We start from the raw sequence: 23,307 nt of genomic DNA, 5'->3' as shown, positions 1-23,307 counted from the left end.
TAGGAGGTCAAAAGTAATTGGACAAATAAACCAAACCCCAAAAAAAATTTTTTATTTTCAATATTTTGTTGCGAATCCTTTGGAGGCAATCACTGCCTTAAGTCTGGAACCCATGGACATCACCAAACGCTGGGTTTCCTCCTTTATGCTTTGCCAGGCCTTTACAGCCGCAGCCTTCAGGTCTTGCTTGTTTGTGGGTCTTTCCGTCTTAAGTCTGGATTTGAGCAAGTGAAATGCATGCTCAATTGGGTTAAGATCTGGTGATTGACTTGGCCATTGCAGAATGTTCCACTTTTTTGCACTCATGAACTCCTGGGTAGCTTTGGCTGTATGCTTGGGGTCATTGTCCATCTGTACTATGAAGCGCCGTCCGATCAACTTTGCGGCATTTGGCTGAATCTGGGCTGAAAGTATATCCCGGTACACTTCAGAATTCATCCGGCTACTCTTGTCTGCTGTTATGTCATCAATAAACACAAGTGACCCAGTGCCATTGAAAGCCATGCATGCCCATGCCATCACGTTGCCTCCACCATGTTTTACAGAGGATGTGGTGTGCCTTGGATCATGTGCCGTTCCCTTTCTTCTCCAAACTTTTTTCTTCCCATCATTCTGGTACAGGTTGATCTTTGTCTCATCTGTCCATAGAATACTTTTCCAGAACTGAGCTGGCTTCATGAGGTGTTTTTCAGCAAATGTAACTCTGGCCTGTCTATTTTTGGAATTGATGAATGGTTTGCATCTAGATGTGAACCCTTTGTATTTACTTTCATGGAGTCTTCTCTTTACTGTTGACTTAGAGACAGATACACCTACTTCACTGAGAGTGTTCTGGACTTCAGTTGATGTTGTGAACGGGTTCTTCTTCACCAAAGAAAGTATGCGGCGATCATCCACCACTGTTGTCATCCGTGGACGCCCAGGCCTTTTTGAGTTCCCAAGCTCACCAGTCAATTCCTTTTTTCTCAGAATGTACCCGACTGTTGATTTTGCTACTCCAAGCATGTCTGCTATCTCTCTGATGGATTTTTTCTTTTTTTTCAGCCTCAGGATGTTCTGCTTCACCTCAATTGAGAGTTCCTTAGACCGCATGTTGTCTGGTCACAGCAACAGCTTCCAAATGCAAAACCACACACCTGTAATCAACCCCAGACCTTTTAACTACTTCATTGATTACAGGTTAACGAGGGAGACGCCTTCAGAGTTAATTGCAGCCCTTAGAGTCCCTTGTCCAATTACTTTTGGTCCCTTGAAAAAGAGGAGGCTATGCATTACAGAGCTATGATTCCTAAACCCTTTCTTCGATTTGGATGTGAAAACTCTCATATTGCAGCTGGGAGTGTGCACTTTCAGCCCATATTATATATATAATTGTATTTCTGAACATGTTTTTGTAAACAGCTAAAATAACAAAACTTGTGTCACTGTCCAAATATTTCTGGACCTAACTGTATTTATTAGTATCTGGATACAACTAGTAAAGTAAGGAACACCTTCTCCAACACCCAACACTGACTAAACCTAAGATGTCACACATTGGGTGTATGGAGCGTGCTCAGGAGCTGAACTCGAGCAGGATCCTATAATCCTATAACGGCAGCAATTGGAGTATAATGTCAGTGTCGATCTCGGACAGCGGCATATAAGATACTCAATTAGAGGATGGTACCAGTTTAACTCCCTGTAGGTTGTTGGTGGACCACTGTGGCACCTCGGGCCATACTGTTGTTTTGCTGTGTATGATCGCAAGTTCAAGTCCTCTAGAGCAACTTATAAAGAGAGAAAAAAAACAAACAATGAAAAAATGAAATAAAAATGTTCGAAAAATCTGGATTTATTCAGTCCAGAGTATGAGCCATGTCCTGAAATCCCGGCACTTCCAGGCTCCGCTGCTATCAGTGAGGTTATTAATGGTCGTCTGAGGAAGGTTCTGCCTCTGAATGCACTTGGGCAAATCATCAAGATCCTCTGCTGGCAGCTCCTGTGTAATCACAAGACCAATGATGTCAACCGTGTGCTCAATGGGAGACAAGTCCAGAGACACTGCAGCAATAGTATAACGTTAAGGCCACGCAGGCTGCTCACAGTTAGATGAGCAATATATTGGCCTGGCATTGTCATGTTGAAGAAAAAGCTCCTGGGACACTGTAGACATGGAGCCATGACCAAATCAGTTTAGTGTCGAGCCATTGATGTACCTGGAGTGAAGACTAGAGCGGTCTGGCTAGTGTACATTATGCTACCGTACACCGTAGTCTGGGAGTAAGACTGTGTGTGACGTCTCCTCTCATTGTGCTGCCCACTTAGTCTTTGGTCCAATCTCCGATTATATAATTATCATTGTGTCTGACAAACTTGGGATTTTTCCCTGTAGAGGGCAGACCTCTGTTCCAGCCTCTGGTCTTCGTGGAGACCATGTGGGCCACGTCATGAAAAGGACTTCATACCAGTCCTAATTTGAGGATTATGTACAGTAGTTGGACCCCTCTAATCTTTATTCCTGGTGCACTAATAGGTCGATGTTACATTGATTTGGTCATAAAACAATTAGTTTGACCATTTCTCCATTGTTCCAGGATGTTAACAGGCCACATGTTGCTTGTACTACTGTGAGTCGCCTGTGTGCTCTCAACGTGCTCCCATTGCTGCAGCGTCTCCAGACTTGTCTCCATCGAGCACATCTGGTGTGTTACGATGTTACTTAGCAATAGTGAGAAACAGGGAGCTCCTATGTGGTCCTTTATGCTAGGGGACCTTAGGCTATCCACCTCTGGAATACTCCTAATGGTAGAGACGCCGGAGTTCCGTTCCTTTCTATACTCCTGAGAGATACTTCTCTGATATCCCCCCTCTGCCTAGGGAGGGACAGGGCAGGACTGAGATGATAAAAAGATAAGGACAGACCAGGCAAAACCAAAACTCTTGACATACTGCACACACAGGAATAGGCAGAGACTCGGGAGAAAAACAAGTCCAGAAGGGTAGAAACAAGAGGGACAACAAGTGTAAACTCAACAACTGCACATAGCAACAGGTATACCAGATAGTCTGGATCACCACACCTCTCCAGACCAACTAAGATACACTATAGCTGGCACAAATGGAAGTGTCCACCCAGCATATATAGGAGGAGAGCATATGTGATTGGCTCCCCCACAACATGTGATCAAAGATGACTCGCAAACAGACCAGTAGAGATTAGCTCTTGCTAGTCTGCCTATGAACTCCCAATCTGATGGTTGACGCCTGAGTCAGTCTGCAGTGATGACAGACCCCAGAGATGTTATCAGGAGGGGTGTCAGAATCGGAAGTGTGAACAGAACCCGCCGCTGCCATGACAGTTGGCTCAGTTTATGAAAATCTCCTTGTGACATGGTCGTCATTGGTCGGTGATTACACAGGAGCTGCCAGTAGAGGATCTTGATGATTTGCCCAAGTGCATTCAGTGGCAGACACCATTAATAATAATCTCATTGATGGAAGCTGAGGCTGGAAGTGCTGGGATTTCGGCTCATGGGTCATACTCCAGACTGAATAAATCCAAAGGGTTAGAAAATTTTGTGACCTTTTTTGTGAAATTTTGTTCCATTATTTGCCTATTCGTAACACACATCTATATCTGTATATATTTATCTACTAGTTGTACTACCCGGCTTCGCCCGGGTTAATAACTGTTGTTAACAAAATAGAATATATTAACGTTCCCGGGATAGAATGTATAAATAGAATGTATTAACGCCTGGGATAGTAACTGTCTCTCTGTTTCTCTCCCATTCTCTGTCTGTCTCCCCCTCTGTATATATCTCTATCTCTCTCTCTCTTTGTCTGTCTGTCTCTTTCCCTGTCTGTCTCTCTTTCTCCGTCTGTCTCAATCTCTTTCCCTGTCTGTCTCTTTCCCTCTCTTTCCCTGTCTGTTTCTTTCCCTCTGTCGCTTTCCCTGTGTCTGTCTCTTTGTCTCTTTACCTGTCTTTGTCTGTCTCTTACCCTGTTTGTCTCTTTCCCTCGCTTTCCCTGTCTGTTTCCCTGTGTCTGTCCCTTCACCTGTCTGTGTCTGTCTCTTAACCGTTCTCTCTATTTCCCTCTCTTTCCTTGTCAATCTGTCTCTTTGTCTGTGTCTGTCTCTTTGTGTCTGTCTCTTACCCTGTCTATGTCTGTTTCTTTCCCTGTCTGTGTCTGCCTCTTTCCCTGTCTGTCTCTTTCCCTGGCTGCATTATGACACGCCAACATTCCATATAAGGGCGTGGCTGCGCATTCTTCTGAAGTTCTGGTTGCACTGTGGCTCCCAGCTCCATTTGCTTTAATGGAGGCAGGTTTTTTGGTGAATAACTGTAAAGCGCGGGGTTAAAATGTCCCCTCAAAACATAGCCTATGACGCTCTCGGGATCCAGAAGTGTGAGTGTGCAAAATTTTGTGGCTGTAGTTGCGACGGTGCAGATGCCAATCCTGGACAAACATACATACATACATACATACTTATACACGTTCAGCTTTATATATTAGATAATATATACATTATGTTGTAAAATCATGTGGAATCCAATCTAAACTACAATTTGTCCCTCTATATTGGCAGCAAAATTGGTAAAAAATAAAAAAAAATAAAAAAAAATAATTAATCAATATATGGCTCTTATGGAAAAAGTAGATGAAAAAAAACCCTCCAAAAGCACTAAAAAGAGAAATAGTCGGGTCATGAAGGGGTTAAACGCGAGTCCCTTCCGCCCGTGTGAATGAGGCATCCGGCAGGGGACGGCTCCGGATTCTTCCCGTCTTTCTCGGCGTCGTCTTTAAACGAGTTACATTAACTGAAATCAAATCCAGTAATTGCACAAATTGGATTCATTGGTTTGCACTGAAGACCTCATTTGCTTTATTTATATATAGATTTCTTTTTTTCCTCGCGGTAGCGGCCGTGGAACATGTGTTCCTGCAGATCTGCTAATTAACATATTGTTTTTCATGTGGGAATAGAAGACGAAGCGCGGTTTGTATTAACATATAATTCTTTCTCTCTCCCTCCTTAGGTGTATGATTGCGGATGAGGCAAGTAATTCTCCCTTCTTTTCTTTCCACTTCTCTTTATTTTTCCTTTGTTACTTTTTAATGAACTTTTCATTGAAAATCTTTTTTGTCTTTTTATTTTAGTTTTTTTTTTGTTTTATGTTAAGTTTATAATCTTCTTTGCTCAGCCTTATATTTTTCTATATATACTGCACCACATCGTTATATGTAGGTGGATTTCTAAGCACATTTTCAGCTCTCCGGGCCTCACCGCCATACTGGGCCCCTAATTCTGCACCCCTAATTCTGCACCCATCTGTGTGTGTTATTCCATTATAATGGTGCAGTGATCAGATATTCTATGATGGAGTATAAGGTGTTTGTACTCCTTCTATTGGAGGTGTGAGGGGGTCACAAGAAAAGAGCGGGGAAGAAGCCTAGGTCCAAGCAGCAGACATCAGTCGGGGTTTTCAGTAAAGGCGAAGGATTGGAGTTCTTGCTTTTTCTTTAGAGTGCAGCTCTGGAGTAAAATACATGATGTAGGAATCCGTGAAAAGAAATGTATGTACGCAGTATCTGCACCAGCAGAATAGTGAGTGCAGCTCTGGAGTATAATACAGGATGTACCGTAACTCAGGATCAGTACAGGATAAGTAATGTATGTACACAGTGACTGCACCAGCAGAATAGTGAGTGCAGCTCTGGCGTATAATACAGGACGTACCGTAGCACATGATCAGTACAGGATCAGTAATGTAATGTATGTACACCGTGACTGCACCAGCAGAATAGTGAGTGCAGCTCTGGAGTATAATACAGGATGTAACTCAGGATCAGTACAGGATCAGTAATGTAATGTATGTACACCGTGACTGCACCAGCAGAATAGTGAGTGCAGCTCTGGAGTATAATACAAGATGTAACTCAGGATCAGTACAGGATCAGTAATGTAATGTATGTGCACAGTGACCGCACCAGCAGAATAGTGAGTGCAGCTCTGGAGTATATAATACAGGATGTAACTCAGGATCAGTACAGGATCAGTAATGTAATGTATGTACACAGTGACTGCACCAGCAGAATAGTGAGTGCAGCTCTGGAGTATATAATACAGGATGTAACTCAGGATCAGTACAGGATCAGTAATGTAATGTATGTACACAGTGACTGCACCAGCAGAATAGTGAGTGCAGCTCTGGAGTATAATACAGGATGTAACTCAGGATCAGTACAGGATAAGTAATGTATGTACACAGTGACTGCACCAGCAGAATAGTGAGTGCAAATCCTGTGGATGCGTTGGATTGCAATCAGGTGGGACATGCTGTCGGTACTGTGGAGAATATTGATCACGCCCAGGTACAGGGTGAGATTAGAGACTGCTGTGAAGCTGGAGTAGTCACTGAGCATTTGCATATGTGACATAAATTGAAATTTATTTGTGTGCAGATATGGTACATCAAGAGCATAATGTTATGGTGGTTTGTTGCACTTTATATTTACAGTGCCTTGTGAAAGTATTCGGCCCCTTGAATTTTTCAACCTTTTCCCACATTTTCAGGCTTCAAACATAAAGATAGAAATGTTAATGTTCTAGTGAAGAATCGACAACAAGTGGGACTCAATTGTGAAGTTGAACGATATTTATTGCTTATTTTAAACTTTTTTAAAAATAACAGTTTTATATGATTTTTATTTGGCAAAAGTAGTAAAACATAACGAATTGAAATTGTGTGTTGCCTTATAGGGAGGGTCTAGCACAAACTGTCAGTATAAACTAAGCACAGAGCCCTGTAGGGACAGCATGGTGGCTCAGTGGGTAGCACTGCAGTCATGGGGTGGCTCAGTGGGTAGCACTGCAGTCATGGGGTGGCTCAGTGGTTAGCACTGGAGTCATGGGGTGGCTCAGTAGTTAGCACTGCAGTCTTGCAGCACTGGAGACCCGGGTTTAAAGCCCAACGATATCTGCAGGGAGTTTGTATGTTCTCCCCGTGTTTGCATGGGGACAGGGACAATCACATCTGTAAAGCACTGTGGAATGAATAGCAATATATGTAAATTAAATATTGCCATGAAACTCCGCTCAGTCACTCGCGGACACTGGGGCCGCCTCGGGGATGTCGGGTCAACTAGAAGCTGATGTGACATCACCGGACATCAGAGGTCACTGAGCCCCGGGGGTCACACCATGGGGATGAGCGGAGTGTAATAGCGCCGCTCACAGGCACTGTGCCTACACATGGTATTTGAGAGAAGCCTTGTTTCTCAATGTTATATTTATGTGACCAGTAATGCTAACTAGTGAACAACCCCTTTAAATTCACATTGTGCTGTGACACACTTTCAGCAAAGTGCAGGAACTTGTGTGACATTCTTTTGTTACATGAGAGCTGCAGCCCATCAGTACCTGCTTCTGGGCTGCTGTACTTAGCCTAAGTGCACACATCAGTTTTTTGGCATCAGGCACAATCCGGCGAAAAAACTGATGCGACGGATCCGGGGAAAAAATGGATCAGTTGCATCAGTTTTTTCCATCAGTTCCTTCAGTTTTTTGACAGATCCGTTGTGATACTGAGCATGCTCAGTTCAAAAAAACGGATCCGGCGGCCGTAATTCGGTTTTTGCCGCATAAAGCCGAATCTGGCGTTCATAGGCTTGCATTATAAAACACGCCGTACGGCGTGATACGTTTTTTCGCCGGAGTAAAAAAAAAAAGTACATTTCGACGTTCCGGCCGCCGGACAAGCAAATTTTACCGAAATTCGGATGGAATGCAAGGACATCTGGCGCAAACCGGCGCTAATAGATGTCTATGGGGCAAAAAACCGCATCCGGCGTCAACAGATGCCGGAATGCGTTTTTTTCATGTTTCTGCCGGATTGCGCCTGATGGCCAAAAACTGTGTGAACGCAGCCTTAAGCGGGCTTTACACACTGCGATATCGGTCCCGATATCGCTAGTGTGGGTACCCGCCCCCATCTGTTGCGCGACACGGGCAAATCGCTGCCCGTGTCGCACAACATCGCCCAGACCCGTCACACATACCTGCCCGGCGACATCGCTGTGACCGGCGAACCGCCTCCTTTTTAAGGGGGCGTCACAGCGACATCACTGAGCGGCCGCCCAATAGCAGCGGAGGGGCGGAGCTGAGCGGGACGTAACATCCCGCCCACCTCCTTCCTTCCGCATAGCGGCCAGGAGGCAGGTAAGGAGAGCTTCCTCGTTCCTGCGGTGTCACACGGAGCGATGTGTGCTGCCGCAGGAGCGACGAACTATATTGTTACTGCTGCAGTAACGATTTTTGAGAATGGACCCCCCATGTCACCGATGAGCGATTTTGCACGTTTTTGCAACGATGCAAAATCGCTCATCGGTGTCACACGCAACGGCATCGCTAATGCGGCCGGATGTGCGTCACCAATTCCGTGACCCCAACGAGTTCGTATTAGCGATGTCGTAGCGTGTAAAGCCCCCTTTACACTTCTATCTGACGTCCAAGCTTTACCCAAGGGAAGTATGAGTGCCGCAATGTAACAGCGGGCGCGGCCTAGCTGTGTGGCATGGCACATTGTCCTTTTTCAGCTTTGCCCAACACCTGGTCATCTAATGGTTGGACGGAGACCTGGAGAGGCGTACAAGCCACAGTGTTTTGCACCCACTGTGAAATTTGGTGGAGGATCGGTGATGATCTGGGGATGCTTCAGCAAGGCTGGAATTGGGCAGATTAAACTTTGCGAAGATCCTATGAATCAAGCCGCATACAAGGCTATCCTGGAAAAACAGTTGCTTCCTTCTGCTCAGGCAATGTTCCCCAACTCTGAGGACTGGTTTCTCCAGCAGGACAATGTGCCAAGCCACACAGCTAGGTCAATCAATGTGTGGATGAAGGACCACCACATCCAAACCCTGTCATGGCCAGCCCAATCTCCAGACCTGTTTAGAAAACGGGTGCACAGCAAAAATATATATTAAAGCTAGGGTGCTGCCACATGCAGTAAGGCAATAGTAGACAAGAGAGAAAAGACACTGCATAAAATGGGCAGCACACCTGTCATATATAACAATAAACAGGACTTTATTAGAATTCAGTTTAAAACATATTTTAAACCATATGGTTATAAATATATTTTAAACTGAATTGTAATAAAGTCCTGTTTATTGTTATATATGACAGGTGTGCTGCCCATTTTATGCAGTGTCTTTTCTCTCTTGTCCAATCTCCAGACCTGAACCCCATTGAAAACCTCTGGAATGTACTCAAGAGGAAGATGGATTGCCACAAACCATCAAACAAAGAATAACTAGTTACATTTTTGCACCAGGAGTGGCATAAGGTCACCCAAAAGCAGTGTGAAGACTGGTGGAAAGCAGCCAAGACGCAGGAAAGCTGGGATTAACAATCATGGTTATTCCACAATATATTGATTTCTGAATCCTCCTGAGGTAAAACATTATTAGTGTTGTTGTTTCTAAATGATTATGAACTTGTTTTCTTTGCATTATTTGTGCATTGTTTTGTTATTTTGACCAATTCTCATTTTCAGAAAAGAAATACAAAATGTATTGCTTGGAAATTCGGAGACGTTGTCAGTAGTTTATAGAATAAAAGAACAATTTACATTTTACTCAAAAATATAAAGAGAAAAATCAGAAAAAAATGAAAATTTTGCAGTGGTCTCTTAATTTTTACCAGAGCTGTATGTATATATATTTATTTAGTTTTGCTTTCTTGGCCTTTTTTCCAGAGAATATGAATGAGAACACATGTTTTTCCCACTCATGGTCAGTGGTCGGGTGAAGCCATTTATTGTTTTCTCCTTTTTTTTTTTAAATCATAATGACAACCAAAAACATCCAAATGACCCTGATCAAAAGTTCACACACCCTGGTGATTTTGGCCTGATAAAATACACAGAAGGTGACACACATGGGTTTGAATGGCTAATAAAAGTAACATCCTCACCTGTGACCTGTTTTGCTTGTAATCATTGATTGTGCATAAAAGCTGTGTGAGTTTCAGGGATCCAGACACACTCTTGCATCTTTCATCCAGCCACTGACATTTCTGGATTGTGAGTCATGGGGAAAGCAAAAGAATTGTCAACGGGTCTATGGGAAAAGATAGTTGACATGTATAAAACAGGAAAAGGATACAAAAAGATATCCAAGGAATTGATAATGCCAGTCAGCAGTGTTCAAACTATGATTAACAAATGGAAAATCAGGGGCTCTGTAAAAACCAAACCACGATGAGGTAGACCAACAAAAAGTTCGGCTACAACTGCCAGCAAAATTGTTCGGGAAGCAAAGAAAAACCCACAAATAACATCAGCTGAAATACAGGAGTCACTGAAATCTAGCGATGCGACTGCTTCAAGATGCACAATAAGGAGGCACTTGAAGAAAAATGGGGCTGCATGATCGAGTCGCTAGAAGAAAGCCATTGCGGTACAAATGCCACAAAGTATCTCACCTACAATACGCCAAACAGCACAGTGACAAGCCTCCAAACGTCTGGAACAAGGTAATTTGGAGTGATGAGACCAAAATCGAACTTTTTGGCCACAACCATAAATGTTCCGTTTGGAGAGATGTCAACAAGGTTTTTGATGAAAGGAACACCATTCCTACTGTAAAGCATGGAGGTGGATCACTGATGATGTGGGGATGTGTGAGCTACAAAGGCACAGGAAACTTGGTCAAAATAGAAGGAAAGATGAATGCAGCACGTTATCAGCAAACACTGGAGGCAAATTTGCACTCATTAGCCCGGAAGCTGCACATGGGACGTACTGGGACGTTCCAACATGACAACGATCGAAAACACAAGGCCAAGGCAACCTGTCATTGGCTACAGCAGAACAAAGTGAAGGTTCTGGAGTGGCATCTCAGTCTCCTGACCTCAATATCATTGAGCCACTCTGGGAAGAACTCAAAGGTGCAGTTCATGCAAGAAAGCCCGGGAATCTACAGGAACTGGATTTAAAAAGTTAAAACTCAGTAGTTTGACAATAAATGGCTTCAGCCAACCACTAACCATGAGTGGAAATAAAGATTTTGTGTAATCATTCATGTTTTCTGAAAAAAAAGCCAAAAAAGCAAGTTCCCGGCATGAAAATCCCAAGCTGTCAGCAAGGTGACAACATGTCGTGCTCGGGATGGTTTTGTGTTGTCAGGAATTTGGAGGTAAGCAGTTCGGATGGCCTCGTGCGGCTCTCATGCTCGATCTCTCTTCTTGACTGGTATTATTGAAATGTGAATTAATAAGTAGAGATTGCTGCAGGAATTATGTAATGCCCCTTTTAGTAGTTTAATGCATTATTTCTTTTTTTTTTTTTTTTTTTAACTTTTTGACATATTATATAAATTTAATTAAAAGTTAATTTGGAATAATGACAATTGTGCTGATGCGTGGGTTTTGCAATCTTGCTGCCTAAACGGTTTCATTATTTCCAGCAGCATTCTGGGGAACGCAGGTGCTTCATAATGAGGATGGAAAAAGATGTGGAGTGTATTAGGCCGTCACTAATTCACTTGTGTTATACCATGGCCGACATTACAAGCGGCTGGTCCTCGAGGTGATGGGGAGACGGGGGCATCCTTCCGGCTGTCCACTGTCTCCGCATGGTATGGAATTGGTTTTACAAAGAATTGTGGACGTTGCCATAGATAGTGATCGTCCATCTGGCTCAGGGGGCATTAGTCTTGGCACTTTATCTAATGCAAAGAAGAAATGTTGAAGTTTGGAGAATCGTTTTACCGTATATTTAAAGAGATTCTATGCACCGGTCTGTATTCCGTACATCCACATGAGCACTGCAGTCAATCATTGACCTCGGTTGTTGGGGCTTTATATGCAGGCATCACCTGTGAGACTTGATTGGTTGCAGCGTCGACATGGATGTACATGATATGTCTTCTTTCTGTTGCAAAAATTCATTACCTGATATCCCCTAGCATGATTGACAGATCCTCAGTGCCCCTCCTTCCTGCTGCCGAACCTTTTACCACATAGCTTGATTCACCATTCCTCAGTGCTCCTCCTTCCTGCTGCTGAATCTCCACCTACACAGCTTGATTGACAGATCCTTTGTGCCCCTCCTTCCTGCTTTCACATAGGTTAGTTCACAGATCTTTTCTACCCTTCCTTACTGCTGCTGAATCTCCACCTACGCAGCTTGATTGACAGATCCTCAGTGCCCTTCCTTCCTGCTGCCACATAGCTTAATTCACAAATCTTTACTACTTCTCCTTACTGCTGCTGAATCTCCACTTACGCTGCTTGATTGACTGACCCTCAGTGCCCCTCCTTCTTGCTTCCGAACCTTCGACCACATAGCTTGATTCACTGTTCCTCAGTGCCCCTCCTTCCTGCTGCAGAATCTCCACCTACACAGCTTCCCCCCTTCCTGCTGCCACATAGCTTAATTCACAAATCATTAGTGCCCCTCCTTCCTGCTGCTGAATCTCCTTCTACACAGCTTGATAGACCAACCCTCAATGCCCCTCCTTCCTGTTGCCAAATAGCTTGATTCACAAATCCTCACTGCCCCTCCTTCCTGTTGCCACATAGCTTGATTCACAAATCTTCACTGCCCCTCCTTCCTTCTGCTGAATCTCCACATATGTTGCTTGATTGACAGATTTTCAGTGCTCCTCCTTCCTGCTGCCACATAGTTTAATTCACAAATCTTTACTACCCCTCCTTACTGCTGCTGAATCTCCACCTACGCTGCTTGATTGACCAACCCTTAATGCCCCTTCTTCCTGCTGCCACATAGCTTGATTCATAACTCTTCACTGCCCCTCCTTCCTTCTGCTGAATCTCCACATATGCTGCTTGATTGACCGACCCTCAGTGCCCCTCCTTCCTGCTGCCACGTAGCTTGATTCACAAATCCTCAGTGCCCCTCCTTCCTTCTGCCATATAGCTTAATTCACAAATCCTCACTGCCCCTCCTTCCTGCTGCCACATAGCTTAATTCACAAATCCTCACTGCCCCTCCTTCCTGCTGCCACATAGCTTAATTCACAAATCTTCACTGCCCCTCCTTCCTTCTGCTGAATCTCCACATACGCTGCTTGATTGACCGATCCTCACTGCCCCTCCTTCCTGCTGCCATATAGCTTAATTCACAAATCCTCACTGCCCCTCCTTCTTGCTGCCATATAGCTTAATTCACAAATCCTCACTGTCCCTCCTTCCTGCTGCCATATAGCTTAATTCACAAATCCTCACTGTCCCTCCTTCCTGCTGCCACATAGCTTAATTCACAAATCCTCACTGCCCCTCCTTCCTGCTGCCACATAGCTTAATTCACAAATCCTCACTGCCCCTCCTTCCTGCTGCCACATAGCTTAATTCACAAATCTTCACTGCCCCTCCTTCCTTCTGCTGAATCTCCACATACGCTGCTTGATTGACCGATCCTCACTGCCCCTCCTTCCTGCTGCCATATAGCTTAATTCACAAATCCTCACTGCCCCTCCTTCCTGCTGCCATATAGCTTAATTCACAAATCCTCACTGTCCCTCCTTCCTGCTGCCATATAGCTTAATTCACAAATCCTCACTGTCCCTCCTTCCTGCTGCCATATAGCTTAATTCACAAATCCTCACTGTCCCTCCTTCCTGCTGCCATATAGCTTAATTCACAAATCCTCACTGCCCCTCCTTCCTGCTGCCACATAGCTTAATTCACAAATCCTCACTGTCCCTCCTTCCTGCTGCCATATAGCTTAATTCACAAATCCTCACTGTCCCTCCTTCCTGCTGCCATATAGCTTAATTCACAAATCCTCACTGTCCCTCCTTCCTGCTGTCATATAGCTTAATTCACAAATCCTCACTGCCCCTCCTTCCTGCTGCCACGTAGCTTGATTCACAAATCCTCACTGCCCCTCCTTCCTGCTGCCATATAGCTTAATTCACAAATCCTCACTGCCCCTCCTTCCTGCTCCTGAATCTCCACCCATTTATCCTGATTGACATATCCTCAGTGCCCCTCTTCCCCGCTGCTCAATCTCCACACTGTTAGCCTGTTTGCCAGGTCCTCAGTGTTCCACCTGCCTGCTGAAGCTGATATCTCACACTGCTCAGTACAGGCTGCATCTGTCAGTCAGGCTGGATGGTTGGAGACTGAAGACTTATGAGCTCTCTTACTCTGTAGCTGGACTCATAAAATGTTAGCGTTCATATCAGAATTTTACATCCGTCATGAATTTTTGCAGAAAGTTCACCAGCCTCATCAGGTATGCGAGATCTCTTTATACTGTATGGCGTTTACATTTTGGAATCTAGTGGTAAAATGGCATTTAATGACCCGTTACATGACTTACAGTTGTGCTCAAAAGTTTACACACCCCGGCAGATTTTTTGCTTTCTTGGTCTTTTTTCAGAGAATATGAATGGTAACACAAAATATTTTTTTCCACTCATGGTTAGTGGTCGGGTGAAACCATTTATTGTCAAACTACTGAGTTTTCTCTTTTTAAATCATAACGACAACCAAAATCACCCAAATGACCCTGATCAAAAGTTCACACACCCCAGTTCTTAATACCGTTTATTGCCCCCTCTAACATCAATGACATATTGAAGTCTTTTGTGGTAGTTGTGGATGAGGCTCTTTATTTTCTCACATGGTAACCTGCGCGTTCTTCTTGGCACCTCCTGTTCATTTAAATCACTAGGCTTTCTTGCATGACCTGCGCGCTTGACTTCTCCGCAGAATGGCTCAATAATATTTAGGTCAGGAGGCTGAGATGCCACTCCAGAATCTTCACTTTGTTCTGCTTTAGCCAATGACAGGTCAACTTGGCCTTGTGTTTGGATCGTTGTCATGTTGGAACGTCCAAGTACAAATTTGCCTCAAGTATTTCCTGATAATGTGCTGCATTCATCTTTCCTTCAACTTTGACCAAGGTTCCTGTGCCTTTTGTAGCTCACACATCCCCACATCATCAGTGATCCACCTTCGTTCTTTACAGTAGGAATGGTGTTCCTTTCATCATAGGCCTCCTCCTCCTGTACAATGAGTGATACCATCTCTATATACAGTAGATAACACAAGACCCGCCATTCACAATCGGTGATGTCACAGCTCCCCTTTTTTTCCTCCTGTACAATGACCGGTAACACCACTATATATAGTAGATAACATCGGATCCACCATTCACAATAGTTGATTTCATAGTTCAAAAATCAGTGGAGTTATAAGAGAAAATTTGACAGCTTTGTAGACCTTACAAAGAAATGTTTCCCCTATTGAAAGCACGAAGTGTTCCCACTTACTTCATCCCATAAGGTACGATGCCACAAATGTGCCTTCCATATATTATGATGGCTCTCCTTACAGTATAGTGGCCCCTACAACCCTCCACATGGTATGATGGGCTTCCTATAACCCTTCACATGGTATGATGGCCACCGCACAACCCTTCACACAATATGATGGCATTCCTATAACCCTTCACACGGTATGATGGCCACTGTACAAGCCTTCGCACGGTATGATGACCACCACACAACCCTTCACATGGTATGATGGCCTTCCTATAACCCTTCACACGGTATGATGGCCTTCCTATAACCCTTCACACGGTATGATGGCCACCGTACAACCCTACACACGGTATGATGGCCACCGCACAACCCTTCACACGGTATGATGACCACCGCACAACCCTTCACACGGTATGATGGCCACCGCACAACCCTTCACACGGTATGATGGCCACCGCACAACCCTTCACACGGTATGATGGCCACCGCACAACCCTTCACACGGTATGATGGCCACCGCACAACCCTTCACACGGTATGATGGCCACCGCACAACCCTTCACACGGTATGATGGCCACCGCACAACCCTTCACACGGTATGATGGCCACCGCACAACCCTTCACACGGTATGATGGCCACCGCACAACCCTTCACACGGTATGATGGCCACCGCACAACCCTTCACACGGTATGATGGCCACCGCACAACCCTTCACACGGTATGATGGCCACCGCACAACCCTTCACACGGTATGATGGCCACCGCACAACCCTTCACACGGTATGATGGCCACCGCACAACCCTTCACACGGTATGATGGCCACCGCACAACCCTTCACACGGTATGATGGCCACCGCACAACCCTTCACACGGTATGATGGCCACCGCACAACCCTTCACACGGTATGATGGCCACCGCACAACCCTTCACACGGTATGATGGCCACCGCACAACCCTTCACACGGTATGATGGCCACCGCACAACCCTTCACACGGTATGATGGCCACCGCACAACCCTTCACACGGTATGATGGCCACCGCACAACCCTTCACACGGTATGATGGCCACCTCACAACCCTTCACACGGTATGATGGCCACCGCACAACTGTTCACACGGTGTGATGGTCTTCCTATAACCCTTCACACGGTATGATGGCCTTCCTATAACCCTTCACACGGTATGATGGCCACCGCACAACCCTTCACACGGTATGATGGCCACCGCACAACCCTTCACACGGTATGATGGCCACCGCACAACCCTTCACATGGTATGATGGCCACCGCACAACTGTTCACACGGTGTGATGGTCTTCCTATAACCCTTCACACGGTATGATGGCCTTCCTATAACCCTTCACACGGTATGATGGCCACTGCACAACCCATCACACGGTATGATGGCCACCGTACAACCCTACACACGGTATGACCACCGCACAACCCTTCACATGGTATGATGGCCACCGCACAAGCCTTCACACGGTATGATGGCCACCGCACAAGCCTTCACACGGTATGATGGCCACCGCACAACCCTTCACACGGTATGATGGCCACCGCACAACCCTTCACACGGTATGATGGCCACCGCACAACCCTTCACACGGTATGATGGCCACCGCACAACCCTTCACACGGTATGATGGCCACCGCACAACCCTTCACACGGTATGATGGCCACCGCACAACCCTTCACACGGTATGATGGCCACCGCACAACCCTTCACACGGTATGATGGCCACCGCACAACCCTTCACACGGTATGATGGCCACCGCACAACCCTTCACACGGTATGATGGCCACCGCACAACCCTTCACACGGTATGATGGCCACCGCACAACCCTTCACACGGTATGATGGCCACCGCACAACCCTTCACACGGTATGATGGCCACCGCACAACCCTTCACACGGTATGATGGCCACCGCACAACCCTTCACACGGTATGATGGCCACCGCACAACCCTTCACACGGTATGATGGCCACCGCACAACTGTTCACACGGTATGATGGTCTTCCTATAACCCTTCACACGGTATGATGGCCTTCCTATAACCCTTCACACGGTATGATGGCCACCGTACAACCCTACACACGGTATGACCACCGCACAACCCTTCACATGGTATGATGGCCACCGCACAAGCCTTCACACGGTATGATGGCCACCGCACAAGCCTTCACACGGTATGATGGCCACCGCACAACCCTTCACACGGTATGATGGCCACCGCACAACCCTTCACACGGTATGATGGCCACCGCACAACCCTTCACACGGTATGATGGCCACCGCACAACCCTTCACACGGTATGATGGCCACCGCACAACCCTTCACACGGTATGATGGCCACCGCACAACCCTTCACACGGTATGTTGGCCACCGCACAACCCTTCACACGGTATGATGGCCACCGCACAACCCTTCACACGGTATGATGGCCACCGCACAACCCTTCACACGGTATGATGGCCACCGCACAACCCTTCACACGGTATGATGGCCACCGCACAACCCTTCACACGGTATGATGGCCACCGCACAACCCTTCACACGGTATGATGGCCACCGCACAACCCTTCACACGGTATGATGGCCACCGCACAACCCTTCACACGGTATGATGGCCACCGCACAACCCTTCACATGGTATGATGGCCACCGCACAACTGTTCACACGGTATGATGGTCTTCCTATAACCCTTCACACGGTATGATGGCCTTCCTATAACCCTTCACACGGTATGATGGCCACTGCACAACCCATCACACGGTATGATGGCCACCGTACAACCCTACACACGGTATGGCCACCGCACAACCCTTCACATGGTATGATGGCCACCGCACAACCCTTCACACGGTATGATGGCCACCGCACAAGCCTTCACACGGTATGATGGCCACTGCACAACACTTTACACGGTCTGATGGCCACCACACAAGCCTTCACACGGTCTGATGGCCACCGCACTACCCTTCACACGGTATGATGACCACCGCACAACCCTTCACACGGTATGATGACCACCGCACAACCCTTCACACGGTGTGATGGCCACCGCACAACCCTTCACACGGTATGATGGCCACCGCACAACCCTTTACACGGTATGAGGACCACCGCACAACCCTTTACACGGTATGAGGACCACCGCACAACCCTTTACACGGTATGATGGCCACCGCACAAGCCTTCACACGGTCTGATGGCCTCCGCACAAGCCTTCACACGGTCTGATGGCCACCGCACAAGCCTTCACACGGTCTGATGGCCACCGCACAAGCCTTCACACGGTCTGATGGCCACCGCACAAGCCTTCACACGGTCTGATGGCCACCGCACAAGCCTTCACACGGTCTGATGGCCACCGCACAAGCCTTCACACGGTCTGATGGCCACCGCACAAGCCTTCACACGGTCTGATGGCCACCGCACAAGCCTTCACACGGTCTGATGGCCACCGCACAAGCCTTCACACGGTCTGATGGCCACCGCACAAGCCTTCACACGGTCTGATGGCCACCGCACAAGCCTTCACACGGTCTGATGGCCACCGCACAAGCCTTCACACGGTCTGATGGCCACCGCACAAGCCTTCACACGGTCTGATGGCCACCGCACAAGCCTTCACACGGTCTGATGGCCACCGCACAAGCCTTCACACGGTCTGATGGCCACCGCACAAGCCTTCACACGGTCTGATGGCCACCGCACAAGCCTTCACACGGTCTGATGGCCCCCACTAGCCCTACAAATAGTAGAATGGGCCTCCACTTAGCCCTATCTTTATCCTGTCCATGATGCTGATACAGTTGAAAGTGTGATGCTGGATGGGGAGGGGAGCATCAATAGGCGGAGGATATGCAGTTCCCGGCTTCGGCCACTATCGGTTGACCCCGCCGTTCCGGAACTGAGTATTTCCATCTACCTGCTATCACTGCCGGGACCGAGAACAGCTGATCGGGGGGGGGTGTGGGGTGTCAGACCCCGGCCGATCAGACATTGATGACATATCCTAAGGATAGACCATCAATGTAAAAGTAGGGGACAACCTTTTTAATCTGATTTACACAACGGGTCCCTTTCTGATGACCCGTTCTTTTTAGTGTTTCAGTAACTCGTCCTCATTTATGCGGATCATCAGCCGTGGCAGCCAGTGATACGGATCTTTTTCCCATGCAGCCGGAGTCATTTTCTCATATTCGGGCATCTGTGAGATGATGGCAGTAGTCCCATTTTTTTTCTTCTTCTCCTAATTGAAGAGAATAATTGGCTTGTAATTCGTAATAAGGGGCATTTTGTTACAAGAAATGTGTAATTGTTGCTGTAATTGTGCAATTTGTTCAGTGTGAATTAGTTCTGCAGCGATGATAGCAGGCCACGTTTTCTGCTTCTTCAGTGTAGTAAATATCCATCTCTCCCACGAGCAGCGGAATAACGTGACGGCTCAGCGCTTATTTCTAATAAAAACACTTAATTTGTAAATGTTTGTTCCCCTGACGGATGTGACTTTTTGCAAAAAGATGCTTAAAAAAGAAAAGGAAAAGTTTGTTGGGGAAAAAAGTGAATAAAATAGATTTAGATTAGATCTAAATTATTAGATTTTAGCAGGATCTACAGTGTGTCCACCCATATCCTGTCCACCGCCATTAACTTGAGAATGGCGGCAGCTATAGGCATAGAAGTGGTGTCTAGGTATAGTAAAGTAGCCATGCGCTACGCAATGAAACCACCTATAGCGCCACCTGGTGGAAAACAACGGAGTTAGCAATTTTATCTCGAACGGAATGAGATAGAGAAAAAAGTGAATTACAAAGTTGTAGGGCATCATCAATTCAATACAAATCGACACCTTGCATACAGAAATGCTATGATTAGAAGGTGTAACACTCACAAGGCTGCGGACGTGAGGTGATACCTTATGGAGACCTTCCTACAAGTCATTGGGTATGGTGGCTGTGTGGAGTGGCCTCCACGCTCACCTGACCTGACCCCTTTGGACTTCTTTCTGTGAGGTGACATCAAACAGCAGGTGTATGCGACCCCTCCACCAACATTGCAGGACCTACGACCACGTATCACAGATGCTTGTGCAAACGTGTCACCTACCATATTGCACAGCGTGCAGCAAGATACAGTATGCTGTGCAGAGTCCAGATGTGCATTGCAGCTGACGGGGGCCACTTTGACCATCAAAGTTACATGAGCACCATATGCGTGACCAGCATTCAATGTTTTGGGGGGGTCATGGGTTTCATATCGTAGCATTTCTGTATGCAAGGTGTCGATTCATATTGAATTGATGATGCCCTACAATTTTTTAATTCACTTTTTTTCTCTATCTCATTCCGTTTTCGAGATAAAAATGCTAACTCCGTTGTTTTCCACCAGGTGGCGCTATAGGTGGTTTCATTGTGTAGCTAATGACTACTTTACTATACCTAGACACCACATCTATGCCTATAGCTGCCGCCGTTCTCAAGTTAATGGCGGTGGACAGGATATGGGTGGACACACTGTATATTGTGGCTTTAAAAAAAGACTTTGCCTTTAAGTCCAATTCTAAGCTCAAATTGCAGTGTGGAGATTGTCGGAAAACATTTTAGGCGAAACTGCTGGGATTTGCCTCATCGTATTTTCTTACATTGATGCAGTGCAGTGTGTTTCAGCTGTGTCCGAAACGTTGCGATGTACAGTACAAGCAGAGTGGGTGAGATTTCTAGAAATCCCATCCACTGTGCGTGTGCGTCTCGGAACTAAAAATGACCTGCGGTGCGGTTTCCTGATCCAAAGCATGTAAATTCTTTGCAGTGTCCTCCGTAGGGAGAACACAAGCAAGAGACCGCAGCGCCCCAAACCATGATCGGAGGCACAGGCCCTGCGGCGGAGACTCGCATCCCCGCAGGACAGGACCTGCCGCGTCCAGGATGCAGCGGAACATGATCTTAAACATGAACCTTTTAAATGAGCTTTTCTATCACTAAATGATAGTTCCGAAAAAAAATAAATGGGATAATTTTGCCTAGAAATAGCTACAATAAGAGGCAAGTGTTCAAAGGGTTTTTAGGATTTAATAAAGTTTTTACCAGATCTATTTATAGTGGTGATCCCCTTGTTTAAACCACCACAGATCCTGAGAATGGGGGTCTGCAAAGAGTAAACATTTGATCTTGTTCCATTTATTGTCTATGGGTCTGCTGTAGATAGCTGTCATTAAACATAGACAGTACTCCGAGCATTTTGTGTCTGAGGTTCATTATTTTGGCACACTCTGTGGCTGTTTCCCCTATAGAATTTGAGGTTGTCTGTCCTGAGAAGGTAAAAGAAATGTTTGTTGATTTTGTAGGCAGTATTTTTTTGCTTATTATTATTTTAATAAGATTAACTAAATTGTTTACTAAACATGGCTTTTATTTGCAGTGGAACAATTATTTAGTTGCCGTAGAAGCTGTGCAACTCCTTCACATAGCCAGCGCTCTCAGTAGCTTAGTGTTGGAGATGTTCTATGCAGATCAGTGTGTGTAGCGGGGGAAAAAATCCAAGTCTTCAGGTAGGGGGGTCAGATTACAAACAGGCTATAATTATCCAGGGGGTAGATAGGAAAGAAAAGATATACGGTAGTATATAGGGGACGGAATAATATACATGGCTGTCTACAGCGGTGGGGAGTAGAGATGAGTTGACCCTGTCTGATGGGTTCATCCAGACTTTAAAGTTTGGTTAGGCACCCGGACTTAACCTGAACCCAAATGGAAGTCACTGGGCAGTCCAGGTCTCCATTCACATTCAGCCAGCCATAAACAGAAGAATTCCGGGGGTTGCTTGGGTTTTCCATTTTTTTTTTTGTACCCGCTACATCCAGTCATACTGTTGTTACCCACAGTGCGAGCCGATCAAATACGGCAAGTGGCTCGCACTGGGCTGAGCACCGAGTACGGTAATGCTCGCGTGAGTGGTTGGCATATGTAAAGCACCCGCACCCAAACTCTGTTTTTATTTTATAGTCTGTGTTTGGTACGAACACCGAATTTCGGGTTCGCTCATCTCTAGTAGCGAGTGAATCTTGGAAACAGAGAGTGAGGACAGCACTTAAAGGGAATCTGTCAGCAGGTTTTTGCAGCATGATGTAGGCAAAGAGATCCTAAAACCAACGATGTATCACTTAGATTACTGGCTGCAGCTGTTCTGACATAGTGAAAGATATTATTAACATGTTGCTCAGCTCTGGGAGCTGTCCCCGCCCACGCTAGGCTTTCAGTGTACATTTCCATAGATAGAAGGGGGGTGGAGTCAGACTAGAGCTCACTGCTGCTGAGACCCACTAATGATAAAGCTAAGAGGCTTAAACTAACATTGCAGGTAAATAAAAACACACTTTGAGATAAGACAGCTGGCTGTAAACTGCATGTTAACTCTTACAGCATGTTGGCTTCAGATTACTTAGCAGAAGCATCCTGACATAGTCCATCTAAGACAGACTGCAAGGTGGGAGTATAGAGTCTTTAGTATCTGTCAGAACAAGGGAGAGAAGAGATAAGAGAAATTGATACAGAAATGCAGATTTTAAAGTTTTTTTTTTTTCTCTTATACATTTATTTTCAAAGAGAAAATTAATAAGTTAAAAATATACACATCTGGTGACATAGGCTGGAAAGTATTGCAGGTTCACAAGTCTTATTTTTAATTTTTAGGGAGTAGAGCACTATTCTGTATATCTAAATACTAAACTTAAAGGGAATCTGTTGGCAGGGTCTTGCTACCTCATCTGAGAGTGGCATGATGTAGGTAGAGAGACTCTGACCTCAACGATACATCACTTAGGCTAGTTTCAGACTTGCGTTGAACGGCATCTGTTGCATTGCGTTGTGTGACGGATGCAACGGATGTGTTGCATATAGTGGCACAACGGATGCAACGGATGCTGCAAAACAACGCAATTCGTTTTGTTTTTTTTTTTTTTTTGTTTTTTTTTACAGTTTTACCGTCGGTAGACTATTGT

At 45.9% G+C, this 23,307-nt stretch overlaps 1 protein-coding gene across 1 annotated transcript in view; it reads left to right on the top strand.

Moving 5' to 3' along the window:
- ZRANB3 (zinc finger RANBP2-type containing 3) overlaps window positions 1-23,307 on the top strand; it is a 255,035-nt gene that overhangs the window by 55,281 nt on the left and 176,447 nt on the right. The window contains exon 3 of the mRNA XM_075319678.1: window positions 5,025-5,043. Coding sequence (XP_075175793.1) covers window positions 5,025-5,043 — 19 coding nt within the window. The remainder of the gene's footprint in view (window positions 1-5,024; window positions 5,044-23,307) is intronic.

Source organism: Anomaloglossus baeobatrachus, chromosome 7 (genome assembly GCF_048569485.1).
Source record: "Anomaloglossus baeobatrachus isolate aAnoBae1 chromosome 7, aAnoBae1.hap1, whole genome shotgun sequence".
Lineage (NCBI taxonomy): Eukaryota > Metazoa > Chordata > Amphibia > Anura > Aromobatidae > Anomaloglossus > Anomaloglossus baeobatrachus.
Note: the sequence above shows the minus strand (reverse complement) of the source record. Positions and strands in the feature narration are given on the sequence as shown.